Source organism: Austrofundulus limnaeus, unplaced genomic scaffold (assembly GCF_001266775.1).
Source record: "Austrofundulus limnaeus strain Quisiro unplaced genomic scaffold, Austrofundulus_limnaeus-1.0 Scaffold598, whole genome shotgun sequence".
NCBI classification, from domain to species: Eukaryota; Metazoa; Chordata; class Actinopteri; order Cyprinodontiformes; family Rivulidae; genus Austrofundulus; species Austrofundulus limnaeus.
In genome coordinates, this window is record NW_013953000.1 from 122592 (window position 1) to 139142 (window position 16551).

Sequence of the window (16551 nt, forward strand, 5' to 3'; positions counted from 1 at the left end):
AGACGTTTATGAGGAGAAAGTTAGAGCAGGAGAGTTAGAGGAACAGCAAATTTTGGCCATTGGGGAAAAGTTTAAAGAATTTCTTGAAGAGGATGGAGAAATTCAAAAACATGAGATGGCTAAAGATAGACTTACTGTCACAAAACATATTATAAACACAGGAGAATATCTAGAACAGGGACTTCTTGTGACATATAGTTCTCAAGAAGATCTTGTCCAAAACAAATCTGAGCAGGCTTTAACATGTGACAACAAACGTCCCCCAAATATCAAAAAACCAATCAGGAAGAAACTTAGAGATAGAGAGCTGTCTAGGTGTAGTAGCTCTGAGGGAGAGCTAGAAAGAGTGAGTTCTGAGGAGTCTTTAGATGGTGATTCTGTTCTCAGTGAGAGTGGCCTTGCAGCCTCCTCAGTCATTGAGCTTCCAGTTTCTCCTCTAGGTATTGAGACATCACTGGGGTCCATAAGGGAGAGGGTTACAGCTTTACAGGCCAAAGTTGAACAAGAGGAGAAAGAACAAGTTGATCAGGAAAGGATGCCAAGATCAGTTGTTGAGCCTCAAGTTCTCATAACACCTATGGGGTCTGTAAAGGAAAGAATTACAGCTTTGCGGACTAAAGTTCAACAGGAGGAGACAGAAAAGGTTGGACAGAAAAAGATAAGCATTTTCTCAATGGAAAAAAAATTAGTTATTGAGCCTACTGGAGAAGAAGTACATAAAGTCAAACAAAGATCAATTGTTGAACCTCCAACTTCTTCTCTAGATACTGAAACATCAATGGAGTCCTTAAAGGAAAGAGTTAGAGCTTTTCAGACCAGAGTTGAACATGAGGTGACACAAAAAGTTGATGAGAAAAGACCGCAAAGCTCTGTTGTAGAGACTCCAGTTTCTCATCTAGTCACTGAGACACCCATGGGAATCATGAAAGAAAAAGTTGAAGTTTTACAAACAAAAGTTGAACATGAAGAGATTCAAACATTTGTCTCTGACACTCCAACTTCTCCTCTAGCTATTGAAACACCTGTAGGATCTATAAAGGAAAGAGTTAGAATTTTACAGACCAAAGTTGAACAAGAGGAGACACAAAATGTTGATCCTAAAGAAAAGCAGAGATCCATTTTAGAGCCTTCATCTTCTTCTCTAGTTATTAAGACATCCATGGTGTCCATAAATGAAAGAGTTCAAGCTTTTCCGACTGAACTTGAACAGAAGGAAACACAAATATTGGAACAGAAAGAAAGGCAAAAAACATTTGTGGACCCTCCAGTTTCTTCTCAAGGTACTGAGACATCCATTGGGTCTGAAAAGGAAAGATATTTCCAGACTAAAGTTGAATGGATAGAAACACAAATAGACGAGCAAAAAGAGATTCAAAGATCTATTGTGGAAAATCCAGTTTCTTCTCTAGTTACTGAGTCACCCATCGGGTCTGAAAAGGTTAAACATGTACAAATAATAGCTGAACAGGACACAATTCAAAAATCTATCATTGAGTCTCCAACTTCTCCTCTAATTATTGAAACACCTGTAGGGTCTATAAAGGAAAGAGTAAGAATTTTACAGACTAAAGTTGAACAAGAAGAGTCACAAAAAGTTGACCATAAAGAAAAGCAGAGATTTCTTTTGGAGCCTTCAACTTCTTCTTTAGGTACTGAGACATCCACGGTGTCCATAAATGAAAGAGTTATAGCTTTTCAGACCAAAGTTGAAAAGGATGAAACACAAAAGTTTGAACAAAAACAGATGCAAAACTCAATTGTGGAAGCTCCAGTTTCTTCTCAAGGTTTTAAGACACCCATTGGGTCTGAAAAGGATAAACTTGTACAAATCAAGGCTGAACAGGAAGCAATTCAAAAATCAATCATTGATCCTCCAGCTTCTCCTCTTGTCATTGAAACACGTGTAGGATCAATAAAGGAAAGAGTTAGGGCTTTTCAGACCAAAGTTGAACACGAGGAGACACAAAAAGTTGATGAGAGAAAAATGCAAAGGTCTGCTGTGGAGCTTCCAGGTTCTCATAAAGTCACTGAGATACCGATGGGATCCATGAAAGAAAAAGCGGAAGTTGTATCGAAAAAAGCGGAACACGAAGAGATTCAGAAATTTTTCTCTGGGCCTCCAACTTCTGCTTTAGTTATTGAAGCACCAGTAGGGTCTATAAAAGAGCGCGTGAAAGCGTTACAGATGAAAGTTGATCAAGATGAAACACAAGTAGTGGAACAAGAAGAAATTCAAAAATCAAATGTGGAGCATCCTGTTTCTCCTCACTATACTGAGACACCCACAGGGTCTATAAAGGAACAAGCTACTGCTTTACAGACTAAAGTGGAACAGAAAGGTACACAAAATTCTGAACAGGAAGCAATTCAAAGTTCAGTCTTGGAGCCCCCAGTTTCACCTCTTGTCATTGAGACACCCATAGGTTCTATAAAGGATAGAGTCAAAACTTTACAGACCAAAGTTGAACAAGAGGAGATGCAAAAACATACCAAAGGCCTAACAAATGAAGCCAAATCTTCTGTTACCACAAAAAGTACATATGAAGTCATGCCAGAACTTCCCAGATTTCCCAAGTCCCCTAAATCCCCAAGATCTCAGACAGAGAGATTGGAGGAGACTATGTCAGTAACTGAGCTGATGAAGGCATTCCAAACAAACCAGGACCCATCAAAATGTAAATCTGGGCTTTTTGAACACAAAGCACCACCTTCTTCACATGGTAAAACAATGGTAACTGACTCACCAGATTCTGAAATGACACAGGAGACTGAACAGAGATCTGCACATGAGACAGAATCAATGATCCAAACACAAAGCTCCACCACTCTCCATCACCAAGGTGCCAAAACAAATTTTAGTGATATAAATTATGCTGAAGAAAAACAATCCATTCATGAAAGACAATCTACTGGAAAGACAGTGAAGTTTTCAGATACAGTTCAGTACGATATTATAAACTATGATACAGACCAAGAGTTAAGAGTGAATGAGTTGCCAGAAAAGAAAGCTTTATCTGTTAAAGAGCGGATGAAAGTGTTCCAAACTGGGCAGGAGATCCCTGATACCGCACCACAAAAAGTCATTGCTTCATCACTGATATCTGTGCATAAGTCTCCTGAAGAGATGAAGCCACAAGAACAAAATTTTCCACAAGCCCTAAAATCACAAGATGGAGCTCAGAGCCTCACAATTCTGAGTTCAAGAGAAGATTTCATCATTCATGACTACAGAAACTTAGGAGATCAGCCAGCAGATTTTGTTGAACCAGATTTTGATGGATCCCTGACTGTTTCAGAGGGTTTAGTTTTGGAAAAGAAAGTTCTGACTACTGATTCAGTTCAAAGCGATCCTGTACCTGTTAGTTATGGAAGAGGGGAGCCAGAGAAGTCTTCTCTGTCTGTCAAAGAGCTTAAGAAATCATTTCAGACTGGGCAGGACTCATTTAAAACTAAAACTGAATTTTTTGATTTGGTTAGACTGGGAGCGATTCAGAGATCTAAACACAGTGTGGTTACATTGCCCCAAACACAAAGTGACAGTAACACAAATGAAAAATCTGAATTGGAGATCCAATCTGTAACAGTGAAGACAGAAAAGGTTGAAAGTTTGGACATTACCGATTGCACAGAGACAGAAAAACAAGCCGAATGGATTCACTTTGATGACAGAAGTGTTCACCATGAAAATGAAGAGTCAGAAATATTGGACAAGAGCCCAGAGGGGATGCAATTGAAAGGATCTTTCTTAAGCACTAGTAGGAGTTCATTTGATGAAATGCAGATCAGTCCTGATCGCAGACCATCTGAAGACTTCAGTGCTGACATAAAAGCTGAGTTGGAGGACAGTCCTGAGTATCAGCTTTTCAAGCAAAGACCAGCAGCTGAAGATGGAAGCTATCAACGGCCAGCATCTGAAGAAGAAATCTTGGCTGATGATTTTGACACCAATCAAATTCCTATCTACAGTCCATGCTTTTGGAAAGGCACAAGCCTTGAGAGTCCTGATAGTCTCAATCATGAAGGGCTGGCTGAATCCTCAGACATTGAAATGAAAACGTCTCGCTCCAGCTCAGAGGAAGTAGAGAAATCTGACGAACTCACAGCATCTCACCAAATAACCAATGACATGTTTACCTACACTAAAAGTAAAGATGAACAGTGTAGCATATCTTTACAGGAAGATGCAATGTATGAGGCAAATAAGAAAAAGACAACAACTGATCTTGAGCACAAACTACTATTTAGACCAACTGATACTGAAGATTCAGAAATCAAAATCAATGAATCACCACTTAAGAGAAATCAGGTAGAAAAGGAAACACCCCAACAGAAATATGCTGCTGAACAGGATTTACAAAAGATGTTAAAACTGGAAAGGAAAATCAAAGAAGATGTTCCCTCCTCAGTTTCTGATGGAGCAACACAAATTGTAGAACATGAATTGTTAGAGGAACATGCAGTTAAGAGAACAGAAGACTCTGATCCACACAAAGAAAATATACCAATTGCTTGTCAGCCAAACAAAGATGAACAGGCAAAAAGAGTCAAAGGTGACATAACAGAGAAATTGGAAAATGCAACATTTGTAGCTCAAAACATTAACAAAGGTGAAAAAGATGAGAATAACTTTGCAACTCTGAAAAAAGATATCCATATAAAGAAGAAGTTGGTAGCAAAAAAGTCTTCTTTTGATGCATTTACAAAAACAGAAGAAATACCAGAAATGTCATCACTGATCAACAGTAACCTAGACAAGGGTCTTGATGAGAAACCAGTGAGTACACTTCAGATGGAAGTGGATGTCTTGGAAAAATTTGAACAAGATATTAGTAGAGACATCCACAAAATACCTAGTGCTGATAAAGAACATGATCAAAGTGACGAGACACAACAATGGACTCTCACGGAAGTTGAAGTTAAAGGAAAATCAAGAATGGCATTGGAGACTCCATTCCAGGAAGTCAGTACTGGGAGTAAGGTACAGCAATCTATAACTGAGAAGGACATGACAGGGATTTTGTCACATTTTAGTAGCAACATCAATGAACATCACAAAAAAATACCACAGACAAAACAAAGTGATTCAAAGGAGGATCTTGTCAATGAGAGCTGCAAAAATATAATACCATCAAATGCTCATGTAGAGGACAGGATGGATGACGAAGAAAATCTGCAGATTGATGTAGCGGGATCAAGTTCAGTTTCGAAGGTTACATTCCAACAAATCTATGTTGAAAGACAAGAACACTCACAACAGCCAGTTAAGAACATGTCAGGCGTGTTGTCACATCTTGGTAGTGACCTTAAGGAATATCTCAAAGAAAGCCCCATCACAAAACAAAGCCAATCAGAGGAGACTCTAGTTAATGAGATCTGCAAAGAAGTTATACTCTCAAGTGATGCTGTAAAAGACAAGATGGGAAAAGAGTCATACAAAAGACCACATACTGGTGAAGTTGAACAACTAGCACAAAGTTCAGTTTTGGAGACTCAATTCCAACAAATGTACATTAAGGAAAAGGAAAACCTAAGACAGTCTGCTCCTGAGAAGAACAAGTCAGCTATGTTGTCACATCTCAGCACTGACCTTGAGGAATATCTCAAAGAAAAACCAGTCACAAAACAAACCCTTTTAGAGGACAAAGATCTTGTCCATGAGAGCTGTGAAAAAGCAGTACTCCCAAGTGATAAATTGGAGGATTTGAGATATGCAGAAGGAAACCTGCAGACTGATGAAATGCAAATTGAAGAAAAATCACCATGTCCAGATTCAAAGACTCCATTTGAGCAAGTTTACATCGGGAGACCACAACAGCAAGTGACTGAGAAAAACATGTCAGGTATGTTGGCACATCTCAGTAGTAACCTTGAAGAATATATCAAAGAGAGACCAGTCACAAAACAAAGCCATTCAGATAAGGATCTGGTCCATGAGAGTTGTATTGGAGTTACACTGGCCAGAGGAAATGTAGTTGATGTGATGGAAGAAGAAACAAATGAAAGCACTCAGACTGATGGAGTGAGAGACATGGAACAAACACTCAGTTCAGTTATGGAGACTTCATTACAACACGGTTGCACTGAGAGACAGACACTCCGACAACCATCTATAAGTGGGAAGAACATGTCAGACATGTTGTCACATATTGGTAGTGACATTGAGAAATTCCACAAAGAAAAAACTGTCACAAAACAAATACATTCAGAAGAAAGTGTAGTTTATGACAGCTTTCAAGAATTCAAATTGGCAAAAACAAATTCAGAGGATAAGATGAGGACAGAAGTAAAATTGCACACCGATGCTGTGGGAGTCAAAGAACAAGTTGTGGGAGTCAAAGAACAAACAACAGTTTCAGTATCTGAGACTCCAATCCAACAAGTTTACTTTGAGACACAGGTACAGCAAAGCCAATCTACAACTGAGAAGGACATGTCAGGTATGTTGTCACATCTCAGCAGTGACCTAGAAAAATATCTAAAAAATAAGCCTATACCAAAAGAAAGCCAGTCAGATGAGGATCTGGTCCATGAGAACTGTGAAGAAACAGTACTCACAAGTGATAAATTAAAGGAAAAGAGCGGTGCAGAGCAAAACCTGCTGAGTGATGAAATACAAATTGAACAAACAACAAGTAAAATTTCAGAGACTCCATTTGAACAAGTTTACTTTGAGAGACCACAACATCCAAAGACCGAGAATAACATGTCAGGCATGTTGTCACATCTTGGTGATGACCTCAAGAAATGTCTCAAGACTAGACCAGTCACAAAAGAAAAACATTCAGATAAGGATCTTGCCCAAGAGAGTTGCAAAGAAGTTAGACTGGCCAGGGATGAATTAGAGGACATAATGGTAGAAGAATACCCAAAACAAAGCCTGCAAATGGATGGGGCAAGAGTCACAGAACAATCAACAACCTCAGTTTTGGAGACTTCATTCCACCAAGTTTATGTTCAGAGACAGGCACTTCAACCACAATCTACAACTGAGAAGAACATGTCAGGCATGTTGACACATCTCAGTAGTGACCTTGAGGGATATCTCAAAGAAAGACCAATCACAAAACAAAGCCTTTCTGAGGTCCTGGTGCATGAGAGCTGTGAAGAAAGAGTACTCACAAGTGATAAATATGAGGACAGGATGGGTGCAGAAGAAAACCTGCAAGCTGATGAAATACAAACAGAAGAACAAACACCAAGTCCTATTTCAGAGACTCCATTCGAACAAGTTTACTTTGAGAGACCGCAACAATCTGTACCGAAGAAAAACATATCAGGTATGCTATCGCACCTCAGTAGTGACCTTGAGGGATATCTCAAAGAAAGACCGATCACAAAACAAAGCCATTCAGAGGACCTGGTGCGTGAGAGCTGTGAAGAAACAGTACTCACAAGTGCTAAATATGAGGACAGGAGGGGTGCAGAGGAAAACCTGCAAAATGATGAAATACAAACAGAAGAACAAACACCAAGTCCAATTTCAGAGACTCCATTCGAACAAGTTTACTTTGAGAGACCGCAACAACCTATACCAGAGAAAAACATATCAGGTATGCTATCACATCTCAGTAGTGACCTTGAGGGATATCTCAAAGAAAGACCTGTAACAAAACAAAGACATTCAGATGAGGATCTAGTCCATGAGCACTGTGAAGAAACAGTACTCACATGTGATAAATTAAAGGAAAAGATGGATGCAGAGCGACACCTGAAGAGTGATGAAATACAAATTGAAGAACAAACACCAAGTCCAATTTCAGAGACTCCATTTGAACAAGTTTACTTTGAGAGGCCACAACAGCCAAAGACTGAAAAGAACATGTCAGGCATGTTGTCACATCTTGGTAATGACCTTGAGAAATGTCTCAAAACTAGACCAGTTACAAAAGAAAAACATTCAAATGAAGATCTTGTCCAAGAGAGTTGCGAAGAAGTACAAGTGGCCAGAAATAAATTAGAGGGCATAATGGTAGAAGACACAAAACAAAGCCTGCAAATGGATGGAGCAAGAGTCACAGAACAATCAACAACCTCAGTTTTGGAGACTTCATTCCACCAAGTTTATGTTCAGAGACAGGCACTTCAACCACTATTTACAAATGAGAGGAACATGTCAGGCATGTTGACACATCTCACTAGTGACCTTGAGAGATATCTCAAAGATAGACCAATCACAAAACAAAGCCATTCAGAGGACCTGGTTCATGAGAGCTGTAAAGAAACAGTACTCACAAATGATAAATACGAGGGCAGGAGGGGTGCAGAAGAAAACCTGCAAGCTGATGAAATACAATCAGAAAAACAAACACCAAGTCCAATTTCAGAGACTGCATTTGAACAAGTTTACTTTGAGAGAACACAACAATCTATACCGGAGAAAAACATATCAGGTATGCTATCACATCTCAGTAGTGACCTTGTGGGATATCTTAAAGAAAGACCCATAACAAAACAAAGACATTCAGATGATGATCTAATCCATGAGAGCTGTGAAGAAACAGTACTCACATGTGATAAATTAGAGGACAGGAGCGGTGCAGAGCAAAACCTGCTGAGTGATGAAGTACAAATTGAACAAACAAGTCCAATTTCAGAGACTCCATTTGAGCAAGTTTACTTTGAGAGACCACAAAAAACAACTATTGAGAAAAACATGTCAGGTATGTTGTCACATCTCAGTGGCGACCTTGAAGAATATCTCAAAGAAAAACCTGTCACGAAACAAAGCCATTCAGAAGAGGATCTGGTGTATGAGAGCTATGAAGAAACAGTACAGACAAAAGACTCTCATACATTCACTAAGAAAGACTGTGCGACCTCCCAAAAAGCATCCCAACATTTTACTGAATCTACTGAAGGGAATATGGACATTGCAAAGCAATTTTTATCAACAGTTAAGGATAAAATTGATCATGGAGATACCATTGCACATGCTTCATATTCATTTCCCAAAGCACACGATTTGTCACAACTTTCAAGTACATATAGTGCAAGACAACATCGAACTGATTTAGAGAACCTTGAAATTGAAAGGTTTGACGATTCAGATAAAGAATCATGTCACCATGATTCATTAGAAGCAAGTCCTCTTATGGAAGATAGATCCTCAAAGAAATCCCCAGATTCAATCGAACCAAGTCCTACCAAGGAATCTCCATGTCAGGACTCACTTGAAGGAAGTCCTACTGAACTAAAGGAGCCAGAACTTCAGATGCCATTTAGAACAGCTGTGTATGAAGATTATGCTTCCCAGCTTAAAGCATGTTTTGCTTATGACAAAATTATTTACACTGATGAATACAAAGAAGATAATCAAGAAAATATCACTGAGATCACTCAAATGGACATGTATTCCGATGTTTGCTCAAATGAGAGTCCTCACATGCTCATCAGGCAAGACTCTCTTGAAACTAATGATAATGAAAAGGATGCCAACACAAAACAGTTCACACCAGAGGAGGAGATGTTTAAAATAGCTGTAAAGATCAAAACATTTGAGGAAATGGAACAGGAGTCAAGAATGAAGAGTGACAAACCACTAGATGGCACCTTACTATCAGAGACAGATGAAGAACAGTTTTCCTCACAAGGTGCACTACAGAGCTGTTCTGAAATGAATCCAACAGAAAGCACTCAAGAACCCAATAAGGAAATGATTGGTTCAAGCATTAAGGAGATGACATATGTTCAGTTTGGATTTGGAACTTATCTGTCTAAATGCAACAAAATGGAAGCAGATAAAGATGAGGTTTCTATGCCCCTGTTAACAGAAAGGCAAACAGACAAACACACATGTAAGACAAAATATGCGTATTACTCAAACATGGACACAGATTGCCCCTCCTCTACAACAGAAGAGCCCTGTTCACAAGGTGAGAATACAGTTGATTCACCATTGACAGAACGTGACAGTGAGAATTGCAGTAATGGAATCCTAAGGGCACAGGCTGGGGCTGAGGAGCAAATGCATCTTGGTCAAAAAAAACCTGACAAAACAATAATTCAGATGCCAGGTGATGAGAGAAGTCCTAATCCATTTCAGTTTCAGGAGGGGAAGCTATTTGAAATGACCAGAGGTGGAGCCATTGATATGACTCGATTATCTTTGGATGAAGAAATGGAAGGATATGAATGTTTTCATATTGGAGAGCACACATTTGATGAAGTCATTCCAGAGGAAACCCAAGAAGCTCAAGAAAAATATTTAACTTTACAGAGCAGTGTCCACATCTCAGATTTAACCATTCAAGGAACTCCCAAGTTACAGCTAACGCAAGAAATCAGTGATGTAATTACTACCCCCAAATGTGAAACTCTTGATATTGCTTACAGAATGTTACAAAATGAAAAACTACTTAAAAAGGATGATCGCTGCATCCTTACTGACATTCAAAGTGCATCCTCCTGTGTTTTGAAGAGTCTCACACCCATTCAAACTGAATCTGAAAGTCTTGGGCTAGACTATCTGGATTCCACAATAGCTGATCTTCAGTCAGACACGTCAGCAGCTGGACATTTGGTGTGCTCAGAAAAGAACAGTTTTTCAAACTCATCCTCCTCAGAGGATGAGTTTGAGGAAGATGAAGAAGATCAGTGCTCAGTCATAGAAATGAAATTTCCTGCAGCAGAGTCTGGCAGTGTAGCATATAATCAGGATTCACCCCCACCACTGCCAATCAAACCAGACTCCACAATTACAGACCAAAGATCAATGAAAGAGCCACAGATATCAGAGCCTGCTCAGGTCTGTAGAATAGTTGAAAAAATCTCAACCCTCAGTCGTAGAAGTAGATCTGAGACTAGCAACACAAGTAAGCCAACTAATAAAGAAGGTAGGAGTTACTCTGAGAGTAGCCAACCCTCTAACATGTCCAGTATCCCACTCTATAAAATTACTGCTACTGTGCAAGGAAACCCCTCATTTGATATGATTCCTTCATGCTCTTCCCTAAAAATGGACAGCCAACTCTCTGACACCATAGAGACATCTGTTAGGTCTTCTTTGGAGACTGACGATATGAGCAGTGCAAGTCACATGAGTCCAGATTCTGTTATCTTTACATATGACATTCCAGCCTCACATAGTTCTGATTCTGATGGTAGTCAGTTACCTGCCGTGCATCCATCTTGTGGAACAGAGGATATTTTTGAATCCAGGCCTGCTTGGGATGACATAGTGGAAACTCAGATGCAGAGAATCGTTGATGATCCAACTCCAGAATGTACACCAGGTATGGCTAGACCTACAATGGGCTATTGCTCTCTCTTTTCTCTTCAGCAGAAAAATATATTTTTTCTGTCTTTCAAAGAACAGTCTTCCCATTACTCATTTATTTTTGTATTGATGTTAGGATTTGCTTTGTCTCATCTTGTACTACAGTATTCCATATATATATTGTTTGTATGTCTGTGTGCATGTGAGTAATTGTGTTTTAAATTTTGGTAAATTACTGATTCATCTCAGTTTGAGTAAAAGTAAACTCCAAATTTAATTTTCATTTTCCTTAAAGGATTTAAATTTTTTGTTGCTGATTGTTGAAATTACATTTATCAATAATTTATCTTTACTAACATTGATCAACTAATTACAAGCACATATTAACCAACACAATAACAACATTACTTACACCAATAATTTAAAAGCATGTTGTACTTGTTGTGAACACATAGTGATTGTTCAACTTCACTCAACTCCAGCCTTTTTCATCCATAGACATCACATATCCTCTCTTAATTTACAGCCTATAGCATAGAGTTTTTAATCACATTCAAATTTAAGTATGTTTTGCATAAAACCTACCTGCAACATGATAAAATGTGGTAAAAAAATGTTCAATGGCATTTAAAATCTTGAACAGGCAGAGATCAAGTTAAATTATATTTTGGTTCGGTTTATTTTGATGGCATTCTTTTAGCTGACTGGCAGGATGATGCTGACAGAAAAGAGGAGACATTAGCAATCATTGCTGATCTTCTTGGCTTCAGTTGGACTGGTAAGCTGTACGTTTTTTAACCACATTTTAATAATTGTTGTGATGTTGAATTTTAGATTTTATAATATTTGCAAAAACAACATTTAATGCACTTATTTAGGTTCACTGGTCAAATAGCAAAACTGAACAAAATGTTTAATCTTCATTCCAACAACAAACCCATTATACTCTGTAGCTTTCATTTCCTTAATTCTTGCTTTGTTTCACATCTCTCTAGAACTAGCCCGAGAACTGGAGTTTGGTGAAGATGACATTCAGCAAGTGAGAACAGAGAATCCAAATTCTCTACAAGAGCAGAGCCATGCTCTGCTGCAACGCTGGGTGGAACGAGAAGGCAAACATGCTACAGGTCATTTACTTTTATTTCTTGAAGATGTAATATGACACATTATGTTTGCACCGAACTTTGTATTATATATGCAGACACTTCATTTTTTTTAACAGTCACAAACAAATAGGCACTTTCTTGATGCATTCACAATGATAGTCATGTTTGCTAACTGATGTGGTCTTATGATTTGTTTTATGCTTGTGACAATCAGTTTATCAATGCCTTGACTAATGATTCTGTACCACTGTTGATCTGTTTTTTATAGAATTAATTTGAAATAAGTGTTGTGTCAAATTGAAGTTATTTTGTCTTTCACAGAGGACTGTCTGATTAAGAGACTAACCAAGATAAACCGCATGGACATAGTGCATCTTATTGAAACCCAGATGAACAAGTCCATTCAAGAACAAACATCCCGGACATATGCAGAGATAGAAAAGACACTGGATCACAGTGAAGGTAGTAAAAATGTTTTGAACATTCTTATACTAAGCTGTTCTGTGTTTGACTGTGCTCTAATTCATTCTGTCTGTCTTTCAGTCTCAGTAGCTCTTTCTTCGGTGCAGGAGGATGCTGACAGCCCAAGAATTGTGAGGAAGGTTGAGTCAGATCGCAGACCACCCCCGGCTGTTTCTGAAGAAGACCTCTCAGTTGCTTCCCTACTGGATATTCCTTCATGGGCAGAGCCTGCAGGACAAAGCCACTCAGAGAGTGTGCATGGAGACTTGTTGGAGGAGCTTGAGATCCCACAGTAATATACTTGTTTGAATTAGTTCTTGATTTTGCAGCATCTGCTATATCAATTAGACTTTTAAAGTAATATTTTTTATTTAGTCATGTTTTCTTCTGCAGTGAATTGAACCCTAACCTGTGGACCTCTGAAGATGTACACACACAGGAAACTGCAAGTCATTACAACTCAGATGAGCAAGTAAGTACACTACTCACTTCAAAAGAAGCAGCATTGGGGAGCCAAGTATCTCAGGTGAAACAGCAGCAAATTTCCAGCAGTGTTGAAAATCAAATGTGCATCAAGTCCCTTCAAGGTGGCCCTCCTATCAAAGATGACTGCAGCCAAACAAAGTTGAAGCAGCGTGGTTGTGAAGATGAGCAAAGCCAGTCCCTTGAAACTCTGATGTTACACTCATCCATATCTATCAGAGACTTTACCCAGAGTTTGTCTGAGTCAGACAAAGCTGAAACTGACTTCACTGAACTTTGTGATGAGTTCAACGGTACACTTCAGCTTCAACTGGCCAAAACCACTTTAAAAAGCCACTATGATCCAACGTTATCAGCCATGACATCAGAGAATCATCAGTCAACTCTGGCCATAGCTAAAGATGACACAGATGTAATTCAGAAAAGCAGGCACTCTCAAAGGGGTCCTCGTGAGATCTCAGCCCAGCGCTGCAAATATTATTACGATCCAGACAAGATCAAACATCTTTCTGATGTGGATGGGAGATTTACACCTTTCAAGTCAAGCAAGGAAGAAAAAACCAAAGCCCACATTCAGGAGTGGTGTCTGAAAGACATCCCCTTCATTGATGACAAAGATGATCCACAGTTTAATGTACATGTATCCATTACTGGTGCAGCTAACTACAGCATGATAAAACAAGATGAAATGACTATTTTGTCACATCATTGTACAGACAGTGGCTCATTTCACTTGGGTTGTGACTCAGCTGATAGGGTCTCTGATTGGTGTCTAGATTCAAACAGCAATAAAGTCCTAGGTGAGGCAGAGATATCCTACCTATCTGAGACAAAGCTTGCCCCGCTGGGCTTTTACACACATCTCATACCACAAGAAAGCATAAAGATTGTTGAGACTTCACCTTTCACTTCTTTAGATTATTGTCATTTGACTCCCGATTCTTTGCCGTCTGAGGAGCAGTATGGCTCATATTCACCATTTAGTGAAAAGCAGTTTTCCCCTGCAGAAACATGGGTAACACACAGTAACACACCTAGAATGTCATCTCCTGAATCTGTCATGTCAGTCAGTGATTATAGGGCAATGTCACCAGACTCTCCCATAGGTGAAAAATGGGTCTTACCAGCAGAATTTTCTAATAGACTGGAAGACAGTGATGAATGTTCTTCATTGCCTGACAGCTACAGTTCACCTGTAGTTGCATCCGATTTCACTGATGACAAATCCCACACCTATCAGTCATATGCACATGAACATAAACAACTGATTGGTTCAAAAGATTTTACCATACCTGTAATTGAAACTCCTGGTTGTTCAGAGACCTTTGAGTCTTGGAGTGGGTATAAGATAATATTGCCTGACTATCAACAACCAGACTATCTTCAAACTGTGCCTGAAGTAGCAAATACAGAGGAAGAGAGCAGAGCATTCTTACCTGTAAAATTAGATACTGAACATGATCCCATATTTGTTGTAGATGTTTCTTATGATAGAAAAACCTTCTCATCTGACTTAACTACAACTTCTCATGGATCAGAAAGGGATTCACGACCCTTCTCACCTGAATCTCAATCGTCTCAGTGCAGCTTTTCATTTCTTGAGCTAATATACTCAGAACCATCCCGCTCACAACTTAGGAGACAGTATTGTGATTATTTTTTACTCTATTCTGGAGGAGATCTGACATCACCAGTATATACTGATGTGTATCCAAATGGCCCTTTAACTAAAGAATGCCATGATTCTGATTCTGATTCTATTTTACATCATAATTTTGTACCAATAAATGGATGTCTTCCTCCAGGTTTTTCAGTTTCAAACTACCAGGCTAAAGAATGTGTTCAAGGAATGGAGTTTTTGCCAAACTCTGTTAATGCTTCCTCATTTTTTATTAATGAATTGTCAGGTGTGAAAAGCACAGATATCGCTGATTCTAATCAATCTGCTGTACAAACAGCGGAAGTGCAAAATACTAATGCAGTTTCTAAAACTTTTGAACTTTCAGATATTAAAGACACATGTACTGATAGCCCTGCTTTTGGTAATGAAAAAGAACAGTTATTTAATTTTACACAGGAAAAAACCCATGTTACCTTACCAAAAAAGGAAATAACTGAAAATTACATTAGTTATTCATATTTAAAACTTGGACCACAAACCTTTGAAAATGTGATTTCGTCAGATCAGCAAGATACCAATGTATTTGGTGAAACTGAAGCAGATTTGAAAGTAAATGAAACTGTGTTACAGTTCAATGAAGACGCACCTCAAAAAAACATGGACTTAGATAATAAGCATCATAAACAGTCAAAAGAAAAATCTCATATTTTAAACCAAGTACCTAAACCAATGGTTTTTAAGTTGTTAGAGAGACAAAAATATATTCTAAAATTTCCAACTGATACTGCTTTGATTACAGTAAGTGACACATCCTCACTAACTAAAGATAACACAAAAGCTAAATTTGAATATGGGAGAAACCAAGTGTTTGACAACAAACTAAAATATTCAACTGTTACATATTCTCAGTCTATTGGTTCTCAAAGAGACCATAGACCCCTGTCTCCTGACTCACCTGTTCCTCAGTTCAGGTGTTCTCATATTGATTCCAGTGCAGATATGTCAAGCAACAGATCTGATTCACTTCCTCCAACTTTTGAAGACAAACATTCAGGTGTGAGTTTACCTTTACCAGCAGTGCTGACCTCTGCAAGACCTCTTACATATGCTGAAGTAGTGCGAGGTATGGCTCCAGCAAAACCAACTGAGCCTTTGTCGAGGTTGAGTTCTTTTGAGCTACAGGACGTTGTGTCGTCAAGACAATTGGAAAATCCAAGTAGCCCAACATTGATAGAAGATTGGTTTTGTGATGTAAGACCTATTTCTCCTGAGTCTGTGGGTTATCAAGGAGAGCATAAACCCCTCTCTCTCGACTCACCTGTTCCTCAGTTCAGGTGTTCTCATATTGATTGCAGTGTGGATATGTCAAGCAACAGATTGTTTACACCAGAATCTACATTATCAGACTGGGAGGAAACGGATATGTGTCTGGAAATTCTGTTTGATGAGAACAGACCAGAGTCCCCACAGTCAGTTCTATCAGACTTTGAATTGGACAAGTTATTTAGCTACAGAGCTTTGTCTCCAGACTCAGTGTCCTCTGACTTTAATTTTACACTTTTGTATGACTGGCTGAGTGATTTGAGAGCATCCTCACCAGAATCTGTTGCTTCAACTGAAGGTCAAATGTTGTCTTCTTTCCTGACATCTGGTCAGCACTGTAA

General features: G+C 38.9%; 1 protein-coding gene across 1 annotated transcript in view; it reads left to right on the top strand.

Moving 5' to 3' along the window:
• The window catches only part of ank2a (ankyrin 2a, neuronal), a gene marked incomplete in the record, with an annotated part of 55038 nt that overhangs the window by 28094 nt on the left and 10393 nt on the right, over nt 1-16551 (top strand). The window contains 5 exon segments of the mRNA XM_014026893.1: nt 11916-11993; nt 12211-12342; nt 12643-12783; nt 12865-13075; nt 13177-13255. Of these exon segments, the coding sequence (XP_013882347.1) occupies nt 11916-11993; nt 12211-12342; nt 12643-12783; nt 12865-13075; nt 13177-13255 (641 nt within the window).